Source organism: Melopsittacus undulatus, chromosome 14 (assembly GCF_012275295.1).
Source record: "Melopsittacus undulatus isolate bMelUnd1 chromosome 14, bMelUnd1.mat.Z, whole genome shotgun sequence".
Lineage (NCBI taxonomy): Eukaryota > Metazoa > Chordata > Aves > Psittaciformes > Psittaculidae > Melopsittacus > Melopsittacus undulatus.
This window is the reverse complement of record NC_047540.1, coordinates 3,715,835-3,736,207: the sequence shown is the minus strand read 5'-3', so window position 1 is coordinate 3,736,207 and position 20,373 is coordinate 3,715,835. Positions and strand designations below refer to the sequence as shown.

The following is a 20,373-nucleotide window of genomic DNA, read 5'->3' as shown; positions in this document are numbered from 1 at the left end:
TAGCAATGCTGGGGGGTTAAAGGAGAGGGGAGCAAGAGCATCGCTCCTTCCCCTGCCTGGAGCACCCAATGAGGCGCCGGGTGCTGAGGAACCGTCTCCTCTTCCTCCTCTCCATATACCCTCTTAAAAGCCTCAACTCCAAAGTGGGTTTTCATGCTGCTCTCCTAACTAACACAAAAATGCAATTCCAGGCTCTGAAGTGGTCATTAATCACCAGGAAACTGTGCTTGTTACAAGAGAAACATTAACAAAATAATCATAAATCGTCTGCCAGCCCTGCTTTGGGAATCCATACGTTTCCAAGGGTATGGAAAAGCAGCTCATTATGCTGGCGTAATTAGTGATTAACCCTTTGTCACATGGTGCAGAGTGTGGGCACTTCCTCCCATCACATGAGCATCCTCCTCCATGGCAGAGCCACCCCACCTGGAACGCTTTGGGCATCCTTGGGAAGCTGCAGGGTTTGAGGCCATCAAAATCCCATCTTTCATTGCTGTGATTCGATCCAAATGCTGGTTTAAAGCAGCGGTCATGGTGGAGATGGTGCCCACCATGCTCAGCCACCTCCTTTGCAGGGGTACCAAACCTGCAGGTATGGCCTGAAAAGGGATAATCTTAGAATCAAGAATCCCAGCCTGGATTGGGTTGGAAGGGACCTTAAAGCTCATCCAGTTCCACGGGCAGGGACCCCTTCCACGGGAGCAGCTGCTCCAAGCCCCTGTGTCCAATGGGTGCCCATTGCCCTGGGTGCTCTCATCCCCTGCTGCACGTGCCAAGCAGTCGAGGGGAGGAATGGTGTTAACGAAGCTAAGGGCACATAGAAGCAGAGTGTGATGAGCAAACCGGGATTTACTGGCTCTCCCAGCACCCAGTCACAGGATTCCATCCCCTCTATGAAAGCAGGAATTAGCTTTAAACCCGGTGCTTGTTCTGTGTGACAGCTACATCAGCGAGACAGGCGCCTGCGCTTCCCTTTTTCCCCTCCGATCTCATCAGTTTTAATTAGAAGGATAAATGAGACCTTTCCTTCAAGATAATTATAGAAAACAGTGAATTAAATCACGAGCAGGATTTATTACTTGTTCTTGTCTCACCACTTGTGGCAGGCATCTGCTATTTGAAGGCATCATCTGATGCGCGTTTGCCATACGGCTTCCCCCAGCGGCAGGCAGCACGGACATCCCCTCCCGGGTGCCTGGGAGCCACCGCTTAATAAATCATCAGAACGGGGATATTCACCCCAAAACCAGTTCCCGTTGTGCCCATCTCCGAGGCCTCCGGGCACGGCTCTGCCCATGCCACAGCTCATATCTCTTTACAAGCCCCGAAGCAGGAGCTTCGGATCCTCGGGGTGCCCTGCAGAGACCCCACCAGCTCATCGCATGTGTGGCAGGGCCGCCTTAAGGAGGAGGGAGGGCGGGGCCGACCCGGAGGAGGCGGGGCTACCCTCGTGACGCTACTGGTGACCGCGCCGGGCTCAACCGAGTGGTGCCGAGCGGTGCCGAGCGGAGCCGAACCCGGCCTAGCCGAGCTGAGCCGAGCCGAGCTGAGCCGAGCCGAGCCGAGCCGAGCCGAAATGCAGCGTGCGGCAGCGGGGGTGCTGCGGGCGGCCCGGGCTCTGCTCTATGAGCGACACGGGGAGCCCTCTGCCGTGGTGCAGTAAGGGGGAACACGGGATGTATTGGGGTGCAGCGGGGCTGTAGTGGGGTGCACTGCAGGGGTGCAGGTATAGGGGGGTGCAGCGGGGCTGTAGTGGGGTGCAGTGCGGGGGTGCAGGTATAGGGGGGTGCAGCGGGCTGTAGTGGGGTGCAGTGCGGGGGTGCAGGTATAGGGGGGTGCAGCGGGGCTGTAGTGGGGTGCAGTGCGGGGGTGCAGGTATAGGGGGGTGCAGCGGGGCTGTAGTGGGGTGCACTGCAGGGGTGCAGGTATAGGGGGGTGCACGGGGCTGTAGTGGGGTGCAGTGCGGGGGTGCAGGTATAGGGGGGTGCACGGGGCTGTAGTGGGGTGCAGTGCGGGGGTGCAGGTATAGGGGGGTGCAGCGGGCTGTAGTGGGGTGCAGTGCGGGGGTGCAGGTATAGGGGGGTGCAGCGGGCTGTAGTGGGGTGCAGTGCGGGGAGGGTATGGCGAAAGTCCCATTTTGGTGGATTTGATGCCGTGTTTTCCCAAAGGATGACACTTTGAGGACTTGCTGCCCTGCTTGCACCAACTCAGATCACCCCAACAACCACAGGAGGTGCCCATGCCCCCATACATCATCCGGGTGCAGGCAGACACCAAACCCAGGGGGATATCTGGGGCATGGACACTTGCTTTTCCCTTATGGCCATTGTGCAACAGTGCTGCTGATTTGCCCTCACCCCATTGCTTGTGCAAGTCTTGTGCTTCATCACTTCTGCTTTCTGCTGCTGGTACCCAAGTTCCTGTAATGCTCAAGCAGGGCAGGATAAGCCCCAAAATCCCCAAACTGCTGCAGTTTTGTATGCAACCTGTTGAATTTGTGAAGCTCAGTGACTTTCTTGCTTGGTGACCCAGGGTTTTGTTGGGTGATTGGCCATTGCCATCAAAAGTCTGCCTAATAAATCTGATAGGTCTTGAAGTGGGATGGAAATCAGTTCATGGCCAAGGTTGAGGTGCTGCATGGTATTAACTGCAATATTTAACCTCCTTTAGGAAAAAGAAAGGGATTTCAAGGAGTTGGTGGTAGAACATCAGCCAACCTGTATTAATGCATTTTCCCTTTGTGTCTCCCTGCTCAGACTGAAGGACATCGAAGTGCCCAAGCTGGGGGACACCGATGTCCACGTCAAGATGTTGGCAGCTCCCGTCAATCCCGCTGACATCAATATGATCCAAGGTACCGCTCCGGCTGCATCCTCTGTGCATGTTGGATCATCATTGGGATGCTCCCAGCAGGATGTCCTGGAGGGTTTGCAGGTGGAACGTGGGATGGGGAGGCCTGGGGTGTGATGCTCACCTCTGGCTTCCCGGCAGGGACGTACGCCACCCTCTCCCCATTGCCGGCTGTGGGAGGCAATGAAGGTGTTGGGGAGGTGCTGGAGGTCGGGAGCCGTGTGGCAGCTCTGAAAGCTGGAGACTGGGTCATCCCGGCCACCTCCGGACTCGGTGAGTGTGCACCCGGCATCCTCAGTGCCAGGAGCCACGGCACGGCTGGGTCAGCTTAGTGTGAGCAACGGGACAAGGGAGGGATCCTGCCCCTCTGCTCTGCTCTGGTGACACCCCACTCACAGCACTATGTTCCCAACATAAGGAGGACATGGAGCTGCTGGAGCAAGGCCAGAGGAGGCCATGAGGATGAGCAGGGGCTGGAGCAGCTCCTGTATGGAGCCAGGCTGAGAACACTGGGGCTGTTCAGCCTGGAGAAGCTGTGTGGAGACCTCAGAGCAGCTTCCAGTGTCTGAAGGGGCTACAAGGATGCTGGAGAGGGACTCTGCATCAGGGACTGTAGGGATAGGACAAGGGGTGATGGGTTCAAAGTGAAACAGGGGAAGTTCAGCTTTGATACAAGGCAGAAGCTGTTCCTTGTGAGGGTGCTGAGGCGCTGGCACAGGGTGCCCAGAGAAGCTGTGGCTGCCCCATCCCTGGCAGTGCTCAAGGCCAGGTTGGACACAGGGGCTTGGAGCAGCTGCTCCAGTGGAAGGGGTCCCTGCCCATGGCAGGGATTGGAGCTGGGTGAGCTTTAAGGTCCCTTCAACCCAAACCACTCTGGGATTTTATGATCCTTGCTCCCTGCTGAGTTCTTCCTGCATCCCCCCTACCTGCAGAGCATTTTCTCAGTGCCTGATCCCTGACCACAGTGAGTGATGCTCTGCAGATGCAGGGGGGCTCCAGGGAAGGATGGGGGTCCCCAGAGAAGAGGCTCCTGTGCATGGGACACGTGCAGTGCAGAAACCTGGAGCACTTACAACAGCGATGCCATTACTTATGCTAAACTTGAACTTAGAAATAACTCACTTTTCTATAGCATAGACCCTTTATGGGGCTTCTGTGGCAATAAAAAGCATCGCAGCAATCTCCGAACAAGCATGTTTTGTCACATCTGCTTAGAACTTCTTTAAGGACCAGGGATAAAGCATTTACCCTGTGCAAGGTCATGGTTACATCTCATTACAGTGTTCTCTTTAATAGTGCTCTGATGGGAAAGCAGGGGGATTTATTTGCCAACAAATGTCTCTCGTGCTCCTCCAAAATGCCAATGGCCAGACAAATGATGGGCTCTGGTTTAGTGCAGCAGCTTGTTCCTTGCCTGTTTCTTCTTAAAAGGCTTTTTTTTCTTGCTTAATGGGAGAAGGCAAGTGATGTCGTTGAGATCCAAATGTGATATTTTTAAACATAAAAAGCAGAAGTAAATGGATGGTAGGGGGTTAAATCGGATCTAAGTATAGAGGGAGTAAATCTAACTAAATTGGCTTTGAATATATGGGCTCATCTGTAGGATGGGGAGTATTTCCATTATCTCTGCACACTGCCTGCACCCAGGGAGCCCTGGTCTCATTATCCCTCTGGGAAATGATTAGACTTGGCTGGGTGATAAATCTCAGCAGGCAGCAGGGGATCCATCCCCTGCCTTTTGCAACGTTTTGGCCATATCCATAGAGGAGTATGTTTCATAAAGCACTCTCCGTGTGTGGTGACGCTGCTGTGACCAGCCTCAAGGCTGTGGGATGTGCTGAGGTCTCATCCCCTTCTCCTTTCCTCGCCCACCGTCCTGCCTGTGATGCTGCTGGTACCCAGGCACGTGGCGGACGCAGGGGGTGTTCCCTGAGCAGATGCTGCTGAAGGTGCCCAGGGACATCCCAATGCTGTGCGCTGCCACCCTGAGTGTCAACCCCTGCACAGCGTACCGCATGCTGGCTGACTTCGAGACCCTGGCACCAGGTACGGCTGTGCCGGGTGGGAAGGGTATTCCAGGTGGGTTTGCCAGTCATTCCTGCAGTGAAACTCGGGGTCTGTTCATATCCAGGGGACTCTGTCATCCAGAACGCAGCCAACAGCGGCGTGGGCCAGGCTGTTATCCAGATTGCCAAAGCCTCTGGCATCAAGACCATCAATGTGGTGAGGGACAGGTGGGTCCATGGGGAGAGGAGAAGGTCTCCTGTGGGGCAGGAGCTGCCCTCAGCCTGGGCTGGAGGTGGCCATAAGGCAAGATGGTGGTTGCCATGGTTAGGCACGTTTGGGAGCTGGATCTGGGCATCCTGATCATCCAGCTCAGGGTTTTCACCTCTTTGCTGCTCTAGGGTGTACCCCAGGTTCTGCCCTCTTGTCCCCAGTCTAAGCAGGAGGGAGGAGAAGGTGACCCTCTGCTTTCTGGCTCATTGAGGCTTTGGTTTCTCTTCTTCTCCCCAGACCTGATCTCCCAAAGCTGGTGGAGAGGCTGACAGCGCTGGGTGCCGACCATGTCATCACAGAGGACATGCTGAGAAAGCCAGAAATGAAAGATGTATTTAAGGTACCCCAATGCTGACACCAGCAGAGACCATCCAGGGCTCTCCCTGCAGTTCAGTGGTGCAGGAAGGGTGGGAAGGACAAATCCCTCTCTAGACCAGGACTTAGCTCCTTAGTTGAGGGCTTTTGCTGCTACTGCGAGGGACAGATTACAGACCTTAGCTGCCCCCAAGTAAATGCTGAGGTTAAGGCAGTTGTTCCCTCAAGAACTACAATCCCATCCTTCAAAGGAGCTCTAAAATTCGGGGATCCCCTCAATACCCTCTTGCAGAGCATCCCAAAGCCCCGGCTCGCCCTGAACTGCGTCGGAGGCAAAAGCACAACAGAGATGCTGCGGCATCTGCAGTAAGTTTGACTGGGTGGTGGCTTGGGCACGGTCAAACTGGGGACCACATAAGCAAATCCCCCTTTCCTCTTCCAGGCCCAAAGGCACCATGGTCACCTATGGTGGGATGGCAAAGCAGCCTGTGATGGTGCCTGTGGTGAGTACTGGAGGTGTGTTTGGTGTCCCTCAGGGCATGTTGGGGTTGAGGGAGGGGATCCTGCCCCTCTGCTGCTCTATGGAGAGACCCCCTCTGCAGTCCTGGTCCAGCGCTGGGGCAGCAGCACAAGAGGGATGTGGAGCTGCTGGAGCGAGGCCAGAGGAGGCCATGGGGATGCTGCAAACTGGGAGCCTCCAATCTCCTCTATTTAACTGATGGGGTCCGTTATGGGCCAGGCTGCTTTGCCCCCACCGCAGGCCTCTTGGCTTTTCCTATGGAGCATTTGGGCTGCTCTAAAATCCCAGCAGGGAAATGGCCCCATAGAGGCAGAGCATCAAACCCAGCATCTCCTGTGGGCTCTCCCTGCAGAGTGCCTTCATCTTCCGGGACGTGCGGCTCCGCGGCTTCTGGATGACACAGTGGAGGAAGGAGCATGAGCAGGGTGAGCTGGGGGTGCTGAGGGGGGGCACTGATGCAATGGGTGCCAAACCAGCATTCAGAGCATCCATCCCCGGCAGTGCTCCAGGCCAGGATGAAGGGATCCTTGGGTGATGTGTGCTAGTGGGAGGTGTCCCTGCCTATAGCAGGGGGTTGGAACTGGGTGATGTTAAGGTCCTTTCCAACCTGAACCATTCTGGGATGCTGGTGCTGTGTAGTCCTTGGGGCAGCTGAAGCATCCGCACTGGGTGCTGCGGCTGGGACATGGTTTGGAGTTCCACCATGGCGATCTTGCCCCATCCCACATATCCAAGCTGGGAGCACATCGCACCCCAGGACCCTGCATGGCTTCATGCGGGGCTCTGGCTTGGGATACAGGGATGAGAGCTCCCTCCTTCCCTGGCAGACCAGCATAGCGTGGCCACCATGATGGATGCCCTGTGCCAGCTCATCCGCAGGGGCCAACTCACCGCACCAGCCTGCACCCAGGTCCCGCTCCAGGACTACCAGGAGGCTCTGGAAGCTGCCATGAAGCCCTTCACATCCTCAAAGCAGATCCTCCTCCTCTGAGCTGCAGCTCCGTGCTGCTCCCCATGGCCACACTTCCCTTGGCTGCCTCGGAGGGGCTCAGAGATGGGGGGAAAACCTCCAGATCCATTGATTTTTGTCTGTTTTTACCCTTTCAGGAGCCTGTTTCAAGGTTTAAAGCCCCCTGCAGCTCCCCATGGCTGGCAGCGTGCACACTGATGGGCAGGGGGGCCGGGGGAGCTTGGCTGCAAGAGGATGCTCAGGGAGCGCAGGGGCTGCATTGGCTCAGCTCAGGGAGGCAGGAGAGCAGCAGCTGCCCCTCACACGAGTGCTTTGGGGCTGCCTCCTGCCCGCATCGGTGCCAGTGTGGTTCTGCTCTTTGCACTGTCCCCAGGGGTGATTTTTGGGTGCTTTCGGGTCACTTTGCAGGGTATCCCAGGGCCTTTCTCCCAGCCCCATTCACTACTGCAGCCGCTGAGCCACCTCCGTGCCCCCATCCCAAGGGCAGCAGCCAAGAGCCTATGGTTTGGGGGCATTCCCTGTGCTGAAACGCAGGGAAAACCCGGTTATTTCTACCTTTCAACGTGGTTTTCCCCCGCCCTGCCCATGCTGTGCTGCAGGACGGGGGCAGGGCAAGCCTATGAAGGCCTGAGCACAAGGGGATTTCCCAGCCTTTGGCAACACTGGATCCCAAACCCGACCTCAAACAGCGAAGGAAGGGGAGGAGGAAGCGCGAGTTACCCATGGGCACTGCGAACAAGCAGTGATGCTGGGGGGGTGGCATTGAGCTCATGGCCAGGTGAATGCAGGGCAAGGGGCTTTTTGCCAGGCTTGGATTTGACTTGAGTTTTGCTGCTGTTGCACTGCGGACTGTGAGGAGAACCTCATGGAATTCGATGTGTGATGGATACAAGCCTGGTTTTCCAAGCTGCTGACAATAAATGTTGGCCTCTTGGCTTTTCCTATGGAGAATTTGGGCTGCTCTAAAATCCCAGCAGGGAAATGGCCCCATAGAGGCAGAGCATCAAACCTAGCATCTCCTGCGCGCTCTCCCATCACTATGGAGGCAGAGCAGTGTTGTGTGGCCCAGAGCTTTCCTGGTCCGTGCTGCAAGTGGATGGAAAAAGCATGGAGAGGGCTCTGAGATGGTTAAAGGCACTATTGAGGGTGACATAAACCAGACAATTTAACGCAAAGCTTTAATCCCCTTGTTTGTTTGACTCGGCAATAAAGCCCAACAAGCGTTTGAGAGCTCCCTTGCACGTGATGTTCCCGAGCGCTTTACTCCTACACCAAGGCACGAAGGAATAAATAATGGAGTTCAACTCCATTATGAGTTAATGACGAGTGGGATGAGCGAGATCCCGGTTGGAAATCCAGCTGCTGGCATTGCACATGCACAGGATGGGGGTTTCGGGGGTGATGGTGGGGGTTCTATAGGGGATGGTGGCTGCTGAAGTTGAAATGTTCCCCCGAGCCCCTGCTGGGGTTCGGTGGGATTTAGGCACCCAATGTGTCAATTGAAACAAGTCCCCCCCCCAGATGGCATTTAGGGAGCTGCAAGAGGGGTGTCAGAGCTCATTGACGGGAATGAGGAATGGCTGAGCATGGCTGGCAATGCAGGGTGTCCCCAGGGCGGGATGCCATGGGGCATCCTGAGCACCCCCAGTGCGGGGATGGGAGACACCCGTCCCTGTCCGTGTCTGGGGAAGGAGGGGCCTAACAGTATCTGTTGTATTGGGGACACCCCACAAGGCTCTGTCCTATACAGGACCCCATAAGCACCTCGGCATATGGGGACCCTCCCACACCAATGCCTGGCATGTGAAGAAGGGGGACCAACCCATGAGAGGGGGAACTGCCACCCTCCCCATGGGGAATGTACGTGGGGGAGGAGACCCCCACATGCCCTTGGCCATGGGAAGGCAGGCTCCAGCATCACCCTGTTCATGGGGAACAGTGTCCACATAGGCCCCCAGACCATAGAGAAGGGGGTGACCCCCACACACCCTGTTTATCACCCCACAAGCGCCCTGATGCATGGGGGCCTCCTCTTAGTGCTCTGCATATAGGGAAAAGGGAAATCGCTGCCTCCCTTCCATGCTGGAAGAGCGCTCTCTCCACCACGTGTTTAAGTGCGCCCTACACTACCACACAGCGGCATGGCCCCTTTAAGAGCCGGCAGGCGGGCTTGGGGGGCGTGGCCTCCCTTGCCGTATCCCTATTAAGGCCCCGCCTCCTGGCTCCGCGCTGCGTCCTGACGTCACGCCGCCGCCGCGTAGCCCCGCCCCCCCGCTGGCGGCGCGGCCCCCCCCCCGGCCATGCCGCGGGTGTACATCGGCCGCCTCAGCTACCAGGCACGGGAGCGGGACGTGGAGCGCTTCTTCAAGGGCTACGGCAAGATCCTGGAGGTCGATCTCAAGAACGGGTGAGCACGGCCCGGCCCGGCCCCGGTACCGGAGGGGAGGGAAGGGCCCCCCTCCGGTCCTCTGTGGGTCGGACGGGACGGCCGGGTGTCTGTGGTGATGGGGAAGGGGGGAGGACGCCTGGGTTGCCATGGTAACGGGGTGGGCAAGGCGGCTGGGCCTGCATGGGGGGAGGGCAGGATGCTGTGGTCCATGATGGGGGGGGGGGAAAATGTCTGGGTTCCCATGGCAACGGGAGGAGGCAGTGATGCTGGAGTCCTGCTGCAGGTACTGGGGGAGGAGGGTATCCATGTCCTGACCCGTTTGGGGGGGAGGGGGTGTTCCTGAGGGGTTCCCCTCTGCTCCCCAGGCTGCTCTTCACCCCGGGGTGAGCACCTGCGCCCCCCCCTTCACAAGCAGGAATCCACTCTTGGACCCCCACCTATTTGCATGTGTGGTGGCATCATCCCATGGGGGTGTCCTGCTCCCTCACATCCCTGTGTGTTCTCACCCCTGTGCTGTTCCAGCAGCTCGGCCCTGGCTGCCTCTAGAGGGTCTGGATCCTGCTCCCCAGGATAGGCAAGTGTGGGTTTTCCAAGAGAAAACAAATTCCTCCTTTTGGTAGTCTTTTCCCCCCAACACTTTAACTCCTGTGAGTGCTGGAGTCTTTACTTTTGACAAGAAACCCAGCTTGAAGCATTGCTTAGGAAGGAGAAGTGGGGGATGGGTTATTATTATTATTATTAGCCAAGAGAGCCAGGTATTGATTTTGGTTTAGAAGTGGAAAAGAGGAATTTCTCATAAAAGTTAGTTCTTGAGCATTAAAAAAAAGGGGCTTGTTAAATTTTACCACTGGTTGTACTGGTGGGTGGACAGACAACAGGTTTATAAGGTGAATAAAATCCATTATTAAAACAAATGAGTGTGCATGTGTCAGTGTTTTAACCAGCACCTTCAGGCTGCAGTGAAGATTGCCCATAACTGGAGTATCTTGAGTCCCACTGTGTATCCTTGAAAGTGGTTTACTGGGAGGTTGGTTTTCCTGTTGCTGAGTAACTTTTCCATAGGGAAAAAACCTCAGACCAACCAACCTTTCCTGCCAGCTGTAGCACTGCTGAGTTAGGACTGACATGGCTAATGGGCTTCTGTTCTTGCTTTCTTTGATAAATACCTACCAAAGACCAGCCTGAGGGTCCCAGCTGGGTGTTCAGAAGTCACCTGCAGGGAGGTGCTGTGGGTGCAGGAGTCAACTTTGGGGTGTGCTTGAGCAGCCCAAACTTGGGGCATCTGAAGTCTGAATGGTAACAGAGAAGGGAGGAGGGCACAGCCTGTCTTTATCCAAAATCCAGGAGCTCTGTGTGTGATAACACTTCTGTTCCATGTCTAGAGGCAGTTTGGTGACTTCACTTGGGGGAGACAGTTCAAAAGCTGCAGATGACAGCAGGAAGCTGAATGCAGTTGAGTTGTTCACCTTCTCTTTGCTGCTCCGGTGGCAGATTGCTTCAGCTGTGAGTTAGAGCTCACTCTGTGTTCCTAGGATTAACTCAAGGATTCAATTCCTCTTATAGCTTTATATTCTGAAGGGCTTTCATCAGGCTGCTCTTGGGTTGATTTTCTTGCGCTGTCCCCACCAAAGTATTTAATGCCATTAACTTCAATTAGAGCAATTGGTATTAAACCAAAATCAACTTGCTTTCACAACATAATGATACCCAGTGCACCCAGATGATGCTCAGGTGACCTGCTAATGAATTGGGGTTTAATTCCAGTGGAATTAAAGCAGCCCTTCCAGTATCTGAAGGGGGCTACAAGGATGCCAGAGAGAGCCTCTTCATCAGGGATTGCAGTGACAGGACAAGGGGGAATGTTGGAGGTGCAGCGAGCACACTTTGAGAGCATCTGGCCATAGGCAGCAGTTGTGTCCCAGGGGTTCAGAAAGCTGCCAAACCATCAACTGGATTGGTTGCAAGGAAAGCAGAGCGGGAGCCGAGTGCATCCCTCTTTATTGGGAGCCTCCTGATCCAGGCTGGAGCCACAGGTTGAGCTCAGGTGGGTGACCACCCATGGAAACTTCATGGATTTTCTGCCTGTGTTGGCTGACAGCAGCTTCGAGGTCCTTCTTGGCATGTGGAATGGGTGCTTTTGGGCTCCATCTCAGCACCAGCCATTCATGAGCAGTGGGGTAAAAGACTGGTACCTGGGGAATGCCATAAAGATGGACTGTGGGCTGGTGTAGAGAGGGTGTGGAGCCAGCTGGGATGATCCTGTGGGACCCAGGAGTGATGCAGGTTTGGGGGGGAAGGATGAGGGTACTGCCTTTGGTTTGGGGTATTGAGCCGTTTTAGAAAGTCCCGTTTTTTCCTTTCACTTCAAATCCCACCTTTTAGGAGGTTCAGCGTATTGGGATTGTTTGGGATGAAGACATGCTCCTGTAGCTTCTCCCTTGTCTGAGACGTGAACAGAAAATGATGGAGCTTCACAGTACCTGGAGTAAATGGCATTGGCGTTTTTAGAAAGTAATTTTATGCCACATATGAAGTAGTAATAGTAGGCATTTAAAAGAAGATTTACTTGCACCGCTGTCATATAGCAGCAGGCTCCAATGGCTGTAGTTAAGGCTGTGTCAGCATCTGTGGCTGGCTGTGGTGTAAAACTGCCTCTGAAGGCTTTTATTCCCGGTTTCTAGATCATACAGTGCAATATTACACACATTAACAGGTGGGTCAGTATTGCTTCCATGTATGAGTGACGTGGGAAATGACTTTTAGTGTTCTTTGAATGCATTGATCTCAAGGTTTGTACGAGCTTGTTTGGCTGAAAAAGAAGTTGGAAGTTTCTTCTTGTAACCCCTGCTTTTTCCTTTTCCATCAGAGTAAGAGCTTATTCCAGGGCTGCTTGTGTCTTACAAATTGAATTGCTGGAGCGGGGCCAGAGAAGGGCAATGGAGCTGCTGCAGGGCCTGGAGCACAAGAGATGGGGAAGGGTTGAGGGAGCTGTGGGGTTCAGATGGAGAAGAGAAGGTTCAGGGGGGACCTGATGGCTCCCTACAAGTGCCTGCAGGGGGATGGAGCCAGGAGGGGCTGGGCTCTGCTCCCAAGGAACAAGGGATGGGACAAGAGGAACCGGCCTCGAGCTGCACCAGGGCAGGTTTAGATGGAGCTGAGGAACAATTCCTGCCCCACAGGGTGCTCAGGCATTGGAACAGGCTGCCCAGGGCAGGGCTGCAGGCACCGGCCCTCCAAGGGTGCACACAGCGTGGGGACAAGGCCTCAGTGCCATGGGTCAGTGGTGGCCTTGGCAGGGCTGGGAATGGTTGGACTGGATGAGCTTAAAGGGCTTTTCCAACCTGGTTGATTCTGTGATTCTATATCCCCAGGTGAAAAAGCCTGTAAAGGTAAATGGTAAACATTCCCTTTTGGAATGAGTGAAAAGAGGAAAAATGTGAACACTTTCCATCACAGTTTTGCCAGACAGAATCCTGTCAAGGGAGGACCATCTTGGGAGCAAGTTCCCATTGGAATTTGGTGCCGGCCCACTAGGCATTGCTGGGGGTGCCATACTTTGGTGTGTAACACGGGTGACCAACAAACAACTGGGGAGACCAAGTTCTATGCTGTGCTCTGATCACGTTCAGATATTCCCCCATTATTCCAGCTTCAAATGTCTGTGCCTTTATCACATTGCAAGTGCTGCTGATACCAAGCACTTCAGCCGTCAGTGATTCCTGTTCGGATGAGATCTCATTTATACCTTTGCGCTCGCTTGCTCTATTTTTGGAATTGAAGGGAAGAAAGTTGCAATTGGAATGGTTTTATAATGACTGTGATTGTTTCAGTTGTTATAAATCAATCACTCTTTCTTTCCATCAAGCTACGGCGCTTGCATGTGAAAGCAGCTGTTCAGTTGAGGTGCTGAGAGGCATTCTGAAGGGTTTTAATACAGGTACCGTTGCACAGCAGTGGTGGTAGGGCCATGGCTGGGGACCTAAAAGAGGAGGCTGGGATTGTTCTGGGTTGTTTAAAACACCAGCACTCACCAAAGATCCCTCCTGTGGCTTGCTGAGACCCGAGTTGAGGGTAATGTGTGATGGGGCTGCAGCATCCTTGGCTGCTGCTTGGGGGACTCTGGGATCCAGTCTGACTGGAGGAGATTTCAGCTGCAGGCGGACTCTGAACTCTCAGTAAACACCTCCCTGCTTTTTGTCCTCTTCCCCTGATCCATCGGGATAACGGGCATTACACAATGCTGGGGTTTAAATAGGTGTACAGACCACTTGTGTTTGTGGAGACAAACAAGTAATTCCATTTGAAGTGTAGGAATTAAGGTAACTTCCTAACAGAACCAGGAATGAACATAGGGCTTTTCAAAAATCAGGATAAATCCTAATCCATGGAACCTGGAGACTGTGATATACATCACATGCCAAGGGAGCCTTCAGGAGGTTACAGCCAGCACTCACCTGAAGGACAGCCCAAAGAGAGGGATGCTCTTGGGGCTCCGCAGAAGCCTGCTGTGGGATGCCCTTGAGCACACATAGCTCAGGGTCAGCTCTTGGAGTGATTCCTCTCCTCTCCCTAGGTACGGCTTTGTTGAGTTTGATGATCTCCGGGATGCAGATGATGCCGTGTATGAGCTCAATGGTAAAGATCTGTGTGGGGAGAGAGTGATCGTGGAGCACGCCCGAGGCCCACGGCGCGACAGCAGTTACGGTTCCGGACGCAGTAAGCACTCCCATGCATTTGTATCCCTGAGTTTTTTAAATAAAACATTGGTTTTTCTGTTGATTTTCTTTTCTTTCTTTTTTTTAAGTAATTTTGAAAGAAACTGCTCTCAAGTTGTGCCTAGTGTTCTGTACCTGTAAATGTAACTGTTGATGGTGATCTTTATTAACTTGTTTGTTGTATTAAATGACTTTAATGGATAACTTAATAAAACAGTTTCTCGTACCATTTTTACTATGATTATCGTTTCGTTTTAACTATTTGAATGGTTTATTTGCACTGTGATGTTTAACATAGTTTAACAAAGACCTCAGTGTTTTAATTGAAAGAGTCCTTTGAGGCTAAGATGACTGCCCGTTCCATTTGCTGGCCTTGGGTTACCTTTCCATGAGTGGCTCTTTGACCTTTGTGGCCCTTTGACGACCGCAGCCTTTTCCCATTAGACCTGGGTGGTGAGGATCCCAAGGGTTAGAGACAGATGAGATTAATCTGAAATAGATGCCTGAAAAGCTTTATTCATGTCAGATATTCAGAAAGCCTTTAAGCAACGTAAGTAACATGAGTAAACTGGCTCCATTCGGTTGCTTCTTTCCAACTGTTTTAAAGATTAACTTTAAGCTTAATTGCATGTTCCTCATAGCATAATTCTAATGACGTGCCTTGCTTTAATAGTGTGCTTGTAGTAAACTCTTAATGCTTTGGGTCTATGTAATGTTTGCTACAAGGGGGATGGGATTTAGACTTGGGGATGGGGCGAGGGGGGGGAATCTCTAATGTCTTTGCAAGCATACGGGGCAGAATAGTCATTGTGTGGATGCAGAGCGAGTGCTCCATTGCCCCAGTTGAAGTACTGCTGTCTGCTTGTCACCTCCTAAAGGTGGATATGGTTATAGAAGAAGCGGAAGAGATAAGTACGGTCCTCCCACCCGTACAGAATACAGATTGATTGTGGAAAATTTGTCAAGCCGCTGCAGTTGGCAAGACCTTAAGGTATGGGGCCCCTTTCTTTACCCTCTCACTAGGAAAGAGCACAAAGGGGAAACCAGTGAGTGTGTGTTTCCATAAGGAAAACGTATGCTCCCGGGTTCTTTATTCCAACTTGGTAGCCTGTGCTCTTAGGCATACAAGTAGATTTTTGGCAGCAATACACACCTGAAGTTGATATGGAAGTGTATTTGCATAGGTGAAATCATGACTGCAACATCAGGACCTGCACCTACAGACTTAGGGTCTGGACAGTGGGAGAATAACTCTTTTCCTTACCACAAGCCAACATCACGTACAGATGTGTCTTATCTTCAAGTCCTGTTAAAATAGACTTTATAGTCATGCCAGGAGTAGGATTCAGTAGAGATGGAGGAGTTTGCCCTTGTCCCTTTGGCTTTTCCTTCTCCACTGGGAAGGTGCTGGAGCTGTTTGGGAACTGTAGCATCATTCTTGCAGAGCCTGTTAAGAATTTCCACACCATGTAAAGAGAGTTTCAGGGAAAGGATGCTTCCAGAAGGAGCAATGGGGCAAAGCCTCTGCCAAAAAGCTAGTATTTTCTGAAGCCCAAAAGTGTGGAAGGGGATTATCAGAAGTGTTGGGAAATGCTGTGTAGCCCCCGGTACCTCTGAGTACGCTGGAGGTGAAGTGTTGACTCATCTACACCATGGATTGAGAGAGCAGGATTTCAATAGTAGGTGCAAAAAAGACATGTTATCCATCTCAAAGTTGGCATAGTTATTTCCTTATCAAACACAGCAGCAATGGTTAAAAGTCCTTGTTCTTACAGGAACGCTTTCTTTTATGGTTCTCTTTTAAGGATGTGTAAAAGTTGTTCTAAACTAACTTTGACGTAGTAGAAACTGGTCTGTAATTGAATATGTAACACTAGTTCAGGTATGTACTGAGATTCTTCAAATGTCTTTTGTTGTTAATGCTTCACACCATCAGTAGCTTGTCTTTGCTTCTGGTATTAAATCTTGTAAGTAGAGCATGGCATGATTAATCCTCTGCTGGATGCACTGCTTTGGGGTCTGAATAGCTTTCATTTCAGTGGACTTCAGCTGGGAGTAGCTGGGTTGAAAACAGACTGAGCTGGGGTTCTGTGCCCTCATTCCATCGCAGCCACAGTCTGCAGTGGCTGAGGGCTTGCTCAAAGCAGGGCAGGATGGCCCTCCCTGCTAACAGAGGTGTTTAATGAGTGAAACAGGGAAGCCAGGAAGCATGAAGTGGGGAAAATGAATTGAGCTTTCACTGATTGGAGGGTTCTTCCAGCAGAAGATGTTACCTAAGTGCAGGATGAAGGGAAGTCTGCTTGCCTGTAGTCTTCTTGCCTCTTCACCTTCAACCTTTATCACCTCTCCCAGGCTACCTTTGAAAACATGGTGTAGAGAGCAACCATTTGATCTCCTTAATCACTTTTTAATTGGAAAATTATCCTAGTCCAGTTTATTTGATATTAGACTTGAGATGGGAGACCTTAAATTACGGTTGGGCTCCAGATTATCACCACCTTGGTTCTAATCCTGACAGCAGAGTGTGTTATTTGGCTTGCTCACAACCCTTGGTGTTGGCACTGCAAATGCTCTTTGGTTAAACCCTTTGCTGCCATTGCTGTAAACAGAAAAGGCCAAGTGGACCTCCCTGCAGGAATGGACAGGGTCAGCCTGGAAGCCTGGCTCTGGATTTGAGGCAATGGTTATTCTGTCCTCTTCCTCTAGGATTATATGCGTCAGGCAGGGGAAGTGACATATGCAGATGCACACAAAGGAAGGAAAAATGAAGGTGTGATTGAGTTCAAATCCTATTCTGACATGAAAAGAGCCCTTGAAAAGCTGGACGGGACAGAAGTAAATGGCAGGAAGATTAGATTAGTGGAAGACAGACCTGGATCGAGACGGCGCCGCTCTTACTCCAGGAGCCGAAGCCATTCGAGGTATGTGTCTGTAATGTAGCTCAGGCTGACCCTAGGTGCAGTGACATGAATATACAGCAGGTCCCTGTTGTAATCTGCACGTAACCAAGGGCCATGAGTCCTCTGCTGAGCAGTGTCTCCCTTGGTGAATGTGTCTGCTGGCTGTAGTATGGTGCTGTTCTTCCCAGCTCCATCGAGCCCATACTTCTTGCTGTCTGGCAGAAGGAAGCTGTGTGGCAGGTGGAGCTGTGCACACAGGATGAGACAGAAGGTGCTTTTAACACTTAAGCTCTGAACATTGTGTTCTGCTGTAAGCCCCAGGACCAACAGTTCCTTCTCGGCTCAGAACCCCTCACCCATTCCCTGTTACTCAGAGGTTAGCTGATTGTTGCCTGATGGAGAGAACTGCTGCAGCACACAACCCCAAGTGCTTCCCCTTTTCCATTCCGGGGTAGAACTTGTTGGTGCAAGGAAACTTGAGCAAACTTCTGCTCACAGAACACCTTGCTTAGGAAACAAGAGCCTGAAGGCAAAGCCTTGTCCTAGTGTCTCACTGGATTCAAACTCTGGGAAATGAGTCGTGCTTCCTTATCTTTAAATAAGGTTGCCTGTTCCAGATGAGCAACCCTGCTCACTTCCAGATGCGGCAGTGGGGAGGAGGATGCTCTAGGTTTATAATTATTGTGTAGCACTCTCACCATCCAGCTGCTTGAAAGATGCTTTAATGCTGTGGGGTTTTACCCCAGCTCTCTGTGGGCATGTGCTAATGTTGAGCTGATTGATTTTGTTCCAGGTCTCGCTCTCGAAGCAGGCACTCCCATAAGAGCAGGAGCCACAGTGCCAGTAGCAGTCACTCCAAGAGTAGATCAAGATCCAGGTATGTCTTTGTGTTGGAAGAAATGGGGCTGCCCACTTAAATGAGAAGCATTGTCCTAAATCTGCAGTAGGAACATTGTTTTCCTTTCCCCTACCGTATTATGCCCTCTATTTAAGTGCTAGTCAAGTCCAAGACACACTAAAGTGGATCTCCCTATTGCTTTCAGGTCTGTGTCCCGTTCCAGAAGCAAGAGCCATAGTCGAAGCAAGAGCCATAGCAGAGGCCAAAAAGAGAAAAGCAGGACTCCAAGTAAAGAGGATAAAAGTAGGAGCCGCAGCAGGAGTGCAGAGAAATCCCGAAACAAAAGTAAAGATAAATCTGAGAGCACTCCCCATAACAGTGATGAGAAAGCAAAGAGCAGGAGCTGCAGCAAGGAAAAGAGCAGGAGCAGGAGTAAGGAGAGGGAAGAGATGAGGGAGAGCATGAGGAGCAGGAGCAAGGAGAAGAGTAGAAGCAAAGACAGGGAGAAGAGCATCAGCAAGCCGAGGAGCAGGAGCAAGAGCAGGGATGAGAGTAGGAGCAGGAGCCACAGTAAGGATAAAAGGAAAAGTCGGAAGAGAAGCAGGGGTAACAGCAGGAGTAGAAGCAGGAGCCGCAGCAAGTATGAGAAAAGCAAGAGGCGCAGCAAGCGAGACAGCAAAGCAGGTAGCAAGAAGAAAAGGAAGGATGGCCACGAGCGGTCCAGGTCAGACTCCAAAGAGGAGCATCTAAGATCAGAGCCTGTCAAAAAGGAGGCAGAAGGTGAGGGTGAGGATGCAGCCACATGCCCAGCGTCTCGCTCCAGGTCTAGGTCCATTTCCAAGCCAAACCTAAATGTCAAATCAGATTCTCGTTCCAGGTCTAAGTCTGTGTCAAAGCCCAGGTCCCGGTCCAAGTCTAGATCTAGGTCTGCCTCTGGGTCACACTCCCCATCGCAGTCAAGGTCTCGCTCCACCTCCTAACCTTGCTGCACCCACACGTGGACCGGTTGGAGGAGTCTTTTGTACATGTGTAGTAGTCGTAGCACAAGTGATTGAAGTAGAGAACACATTGATGCTGTATATTTTCAGGAACCCTGATGGGATGTCTCAATGTTCATGCAGTTCCCCCTCCCTGCAGTGCTCCCTGGTGCAAGGCTCATTCTCTTTAACTCCACCTCTTCCAGAGCATCCAAATTGCCCTGTTTTTCCAGGCAGAGCCTTGCAGGGAATATGCACTGCCCCGAGGTGGGTAGATGGGGTTGCAGTGCTGACTGATAGGTAGGTACAATGGCCTCAACAGTCTTTGCCCTCGAACTGATGCCCTTTGATGTACATCATTTAGTGGAAGTGCTGAGTCTTCAGTTTCATACTACTTTTGTTCCATGGTTTTTGGACTTAAAGTTGTGAATAGCACAGTCAAAAGGGGGGGGGGGGGGGGGGGGGGGGGAGGGAAGAGGTACTTGCAGCAATCCATAGGGAAAAGTAGAGTTCCGTATTGTGGCAATATCCTTGTTTTGTATTATTTTTTATTCTATTTATGTTTTCCCTGTCTTGCAAAGTACAGTGATTCCTGTGCCCATGAGACTGGAATAAAGACTATTTTTGCTTGATGACATTTGGTGGTGGTTCCATGACATTGTGACTGGTGGTGGTTTACATCAACCGGTGTAAGTGAGAGCTCCTCACAGCGAACGGCTTCTTGCTTTAGAAAACCACGTTACTATTCCCCATGATTGTGCGGTTGGGATTTCACTCGTGATCCATACAGGAAGGCCCACGTGGGATGAGGACGTTGCAGACTGGGATAGCACAACCCAGGCTTTGCTCTGGGCACTGCACAGCAGCACTTAATGGCCCCTCAAAATGGAGGAATTATCGCTTAGGGATCCCTGGGAATTGAAGGTTCAGTTGGAAACCCTGCGAGCCAGAGCTGCTTGGGTCAGATACGTCAAAGCAGTGAGAGGAAAGGGCAAGAAGTCCCGAAACAGGGATCTCGATCAAACTCCCTGCCATTAAACCCAATTGATGAGCCTAAACAGGGACGGGTTTGTTGGCTGTGAACACCCTTGGTTCCTTGAGGAAACCTGTGCCCAGTGCGTGCTCCAAACCCCATCTGCAGCAATAGGGATTAGCTGGGGCTGGCTGACAGAGGGGAGGTGAGGAATACCTTTGCTTTCTGGCTAATTTGGAAGCCGGGTATTTGAGGGATGCCGTTATCCTGTGTATTCCAAATGAGCCGTTTCAAATCGCCTTTGTTATTCCCCTGGAATCCCAACTGCGTTTCAGTGGTTACAGCTTGGGGCCTGCTCGTGCTCCTTCCTCGCCATGGAAAAACCCCATTAAAAATCCCACCAGTGCTGCTTTTATTGTCTCAAGATTCAAACAGAGAGGAAATAATGTTGGATGAGAGGAAAAATGAGTTTAACAAACATAGGGAATAGGGGGGAGTATTTTACGTGCATCAGTTCATCCCCATCCCAGTACCAGCCCTTACCCACAACCAGCTCATCCCCATGCCTCCCTGTCCCAATGCATTCCAGTGCCAGCCCCTATCCCAGTTCATCCCCATCCCAGTGCCAGCCTATCCCAATGCTTGCCCT

At 52.1% G+C, this 20,373-nt stretch overlaps 2 protein-coding genes across 3 annotated transcripts; both read left to right on the top strand.

Annotated features, from left to right (window-relative positions):
- The first annotated feature begins 1,531 nt into the window (after positions 1-1,531).
- Positions 1,532-8,173, top strand: MECR (mitochondrial trans-2-enoyl-CoA reductase). Its single transcript, XM_034069426.1, has 10 exons — positions 1,532-1,659; positions 2,757-2,854; positions 2,992-3,123; positions 4,753-4,896; positions 4,982-5,084; positions 5,365-5,467; positions 5,735-5,808; positions 5,885-5,945; positions 6,315-6,387; positions 6,790-8,173. Exons 1-10 carry the CDS (start codon positions 1,577-1,579, stop codon positions 6,951-6,953), a joined length of 1,035 nt encoding a protein of 344 aa, XP_033925317.1. The 5' UTR covers positions 1,532-1,576; the 3' UTR covers positions 6,954-8,173.
- A 1,034-nt stretch (positions 8,174-9,207) lies between these two features.
- Positions 9,208-19,183, top strand: SRSF4 (serine and arginine rich splicing factor 4). Of its 2 annotated transcripts, none has more exons than XM_034069349.1 (6): positions 9,208-9,339; positions 13,895-14,037; positions 14,915-15,027; positions 16,743-16,957; positions 17,730-17,813; positions 17,980-19,183. In XM_034069349.1, the coding sequence occupies exons 1-6, from the start codon at positions 9,233-9,235 to the stop codon at positions 18,752-18,754; spliced, it is 1,437 nt and encodes a 478-aa protein (XP_033925240.1). In that variant the 5' UTR covers positions 9,208-9,232; the 3' UTR covers positions 18,755-19,183. The 2 variants fall into 2 exon arrangements, with proteins under 2 accessions (XP_033925240.1, XP_033925241.1); XM_034069350.1 differs by having other exon boundaries at positions 13,895-14,067.
- Positions 19,184-20,373: the final 1,190 nt, after the last annotated feature.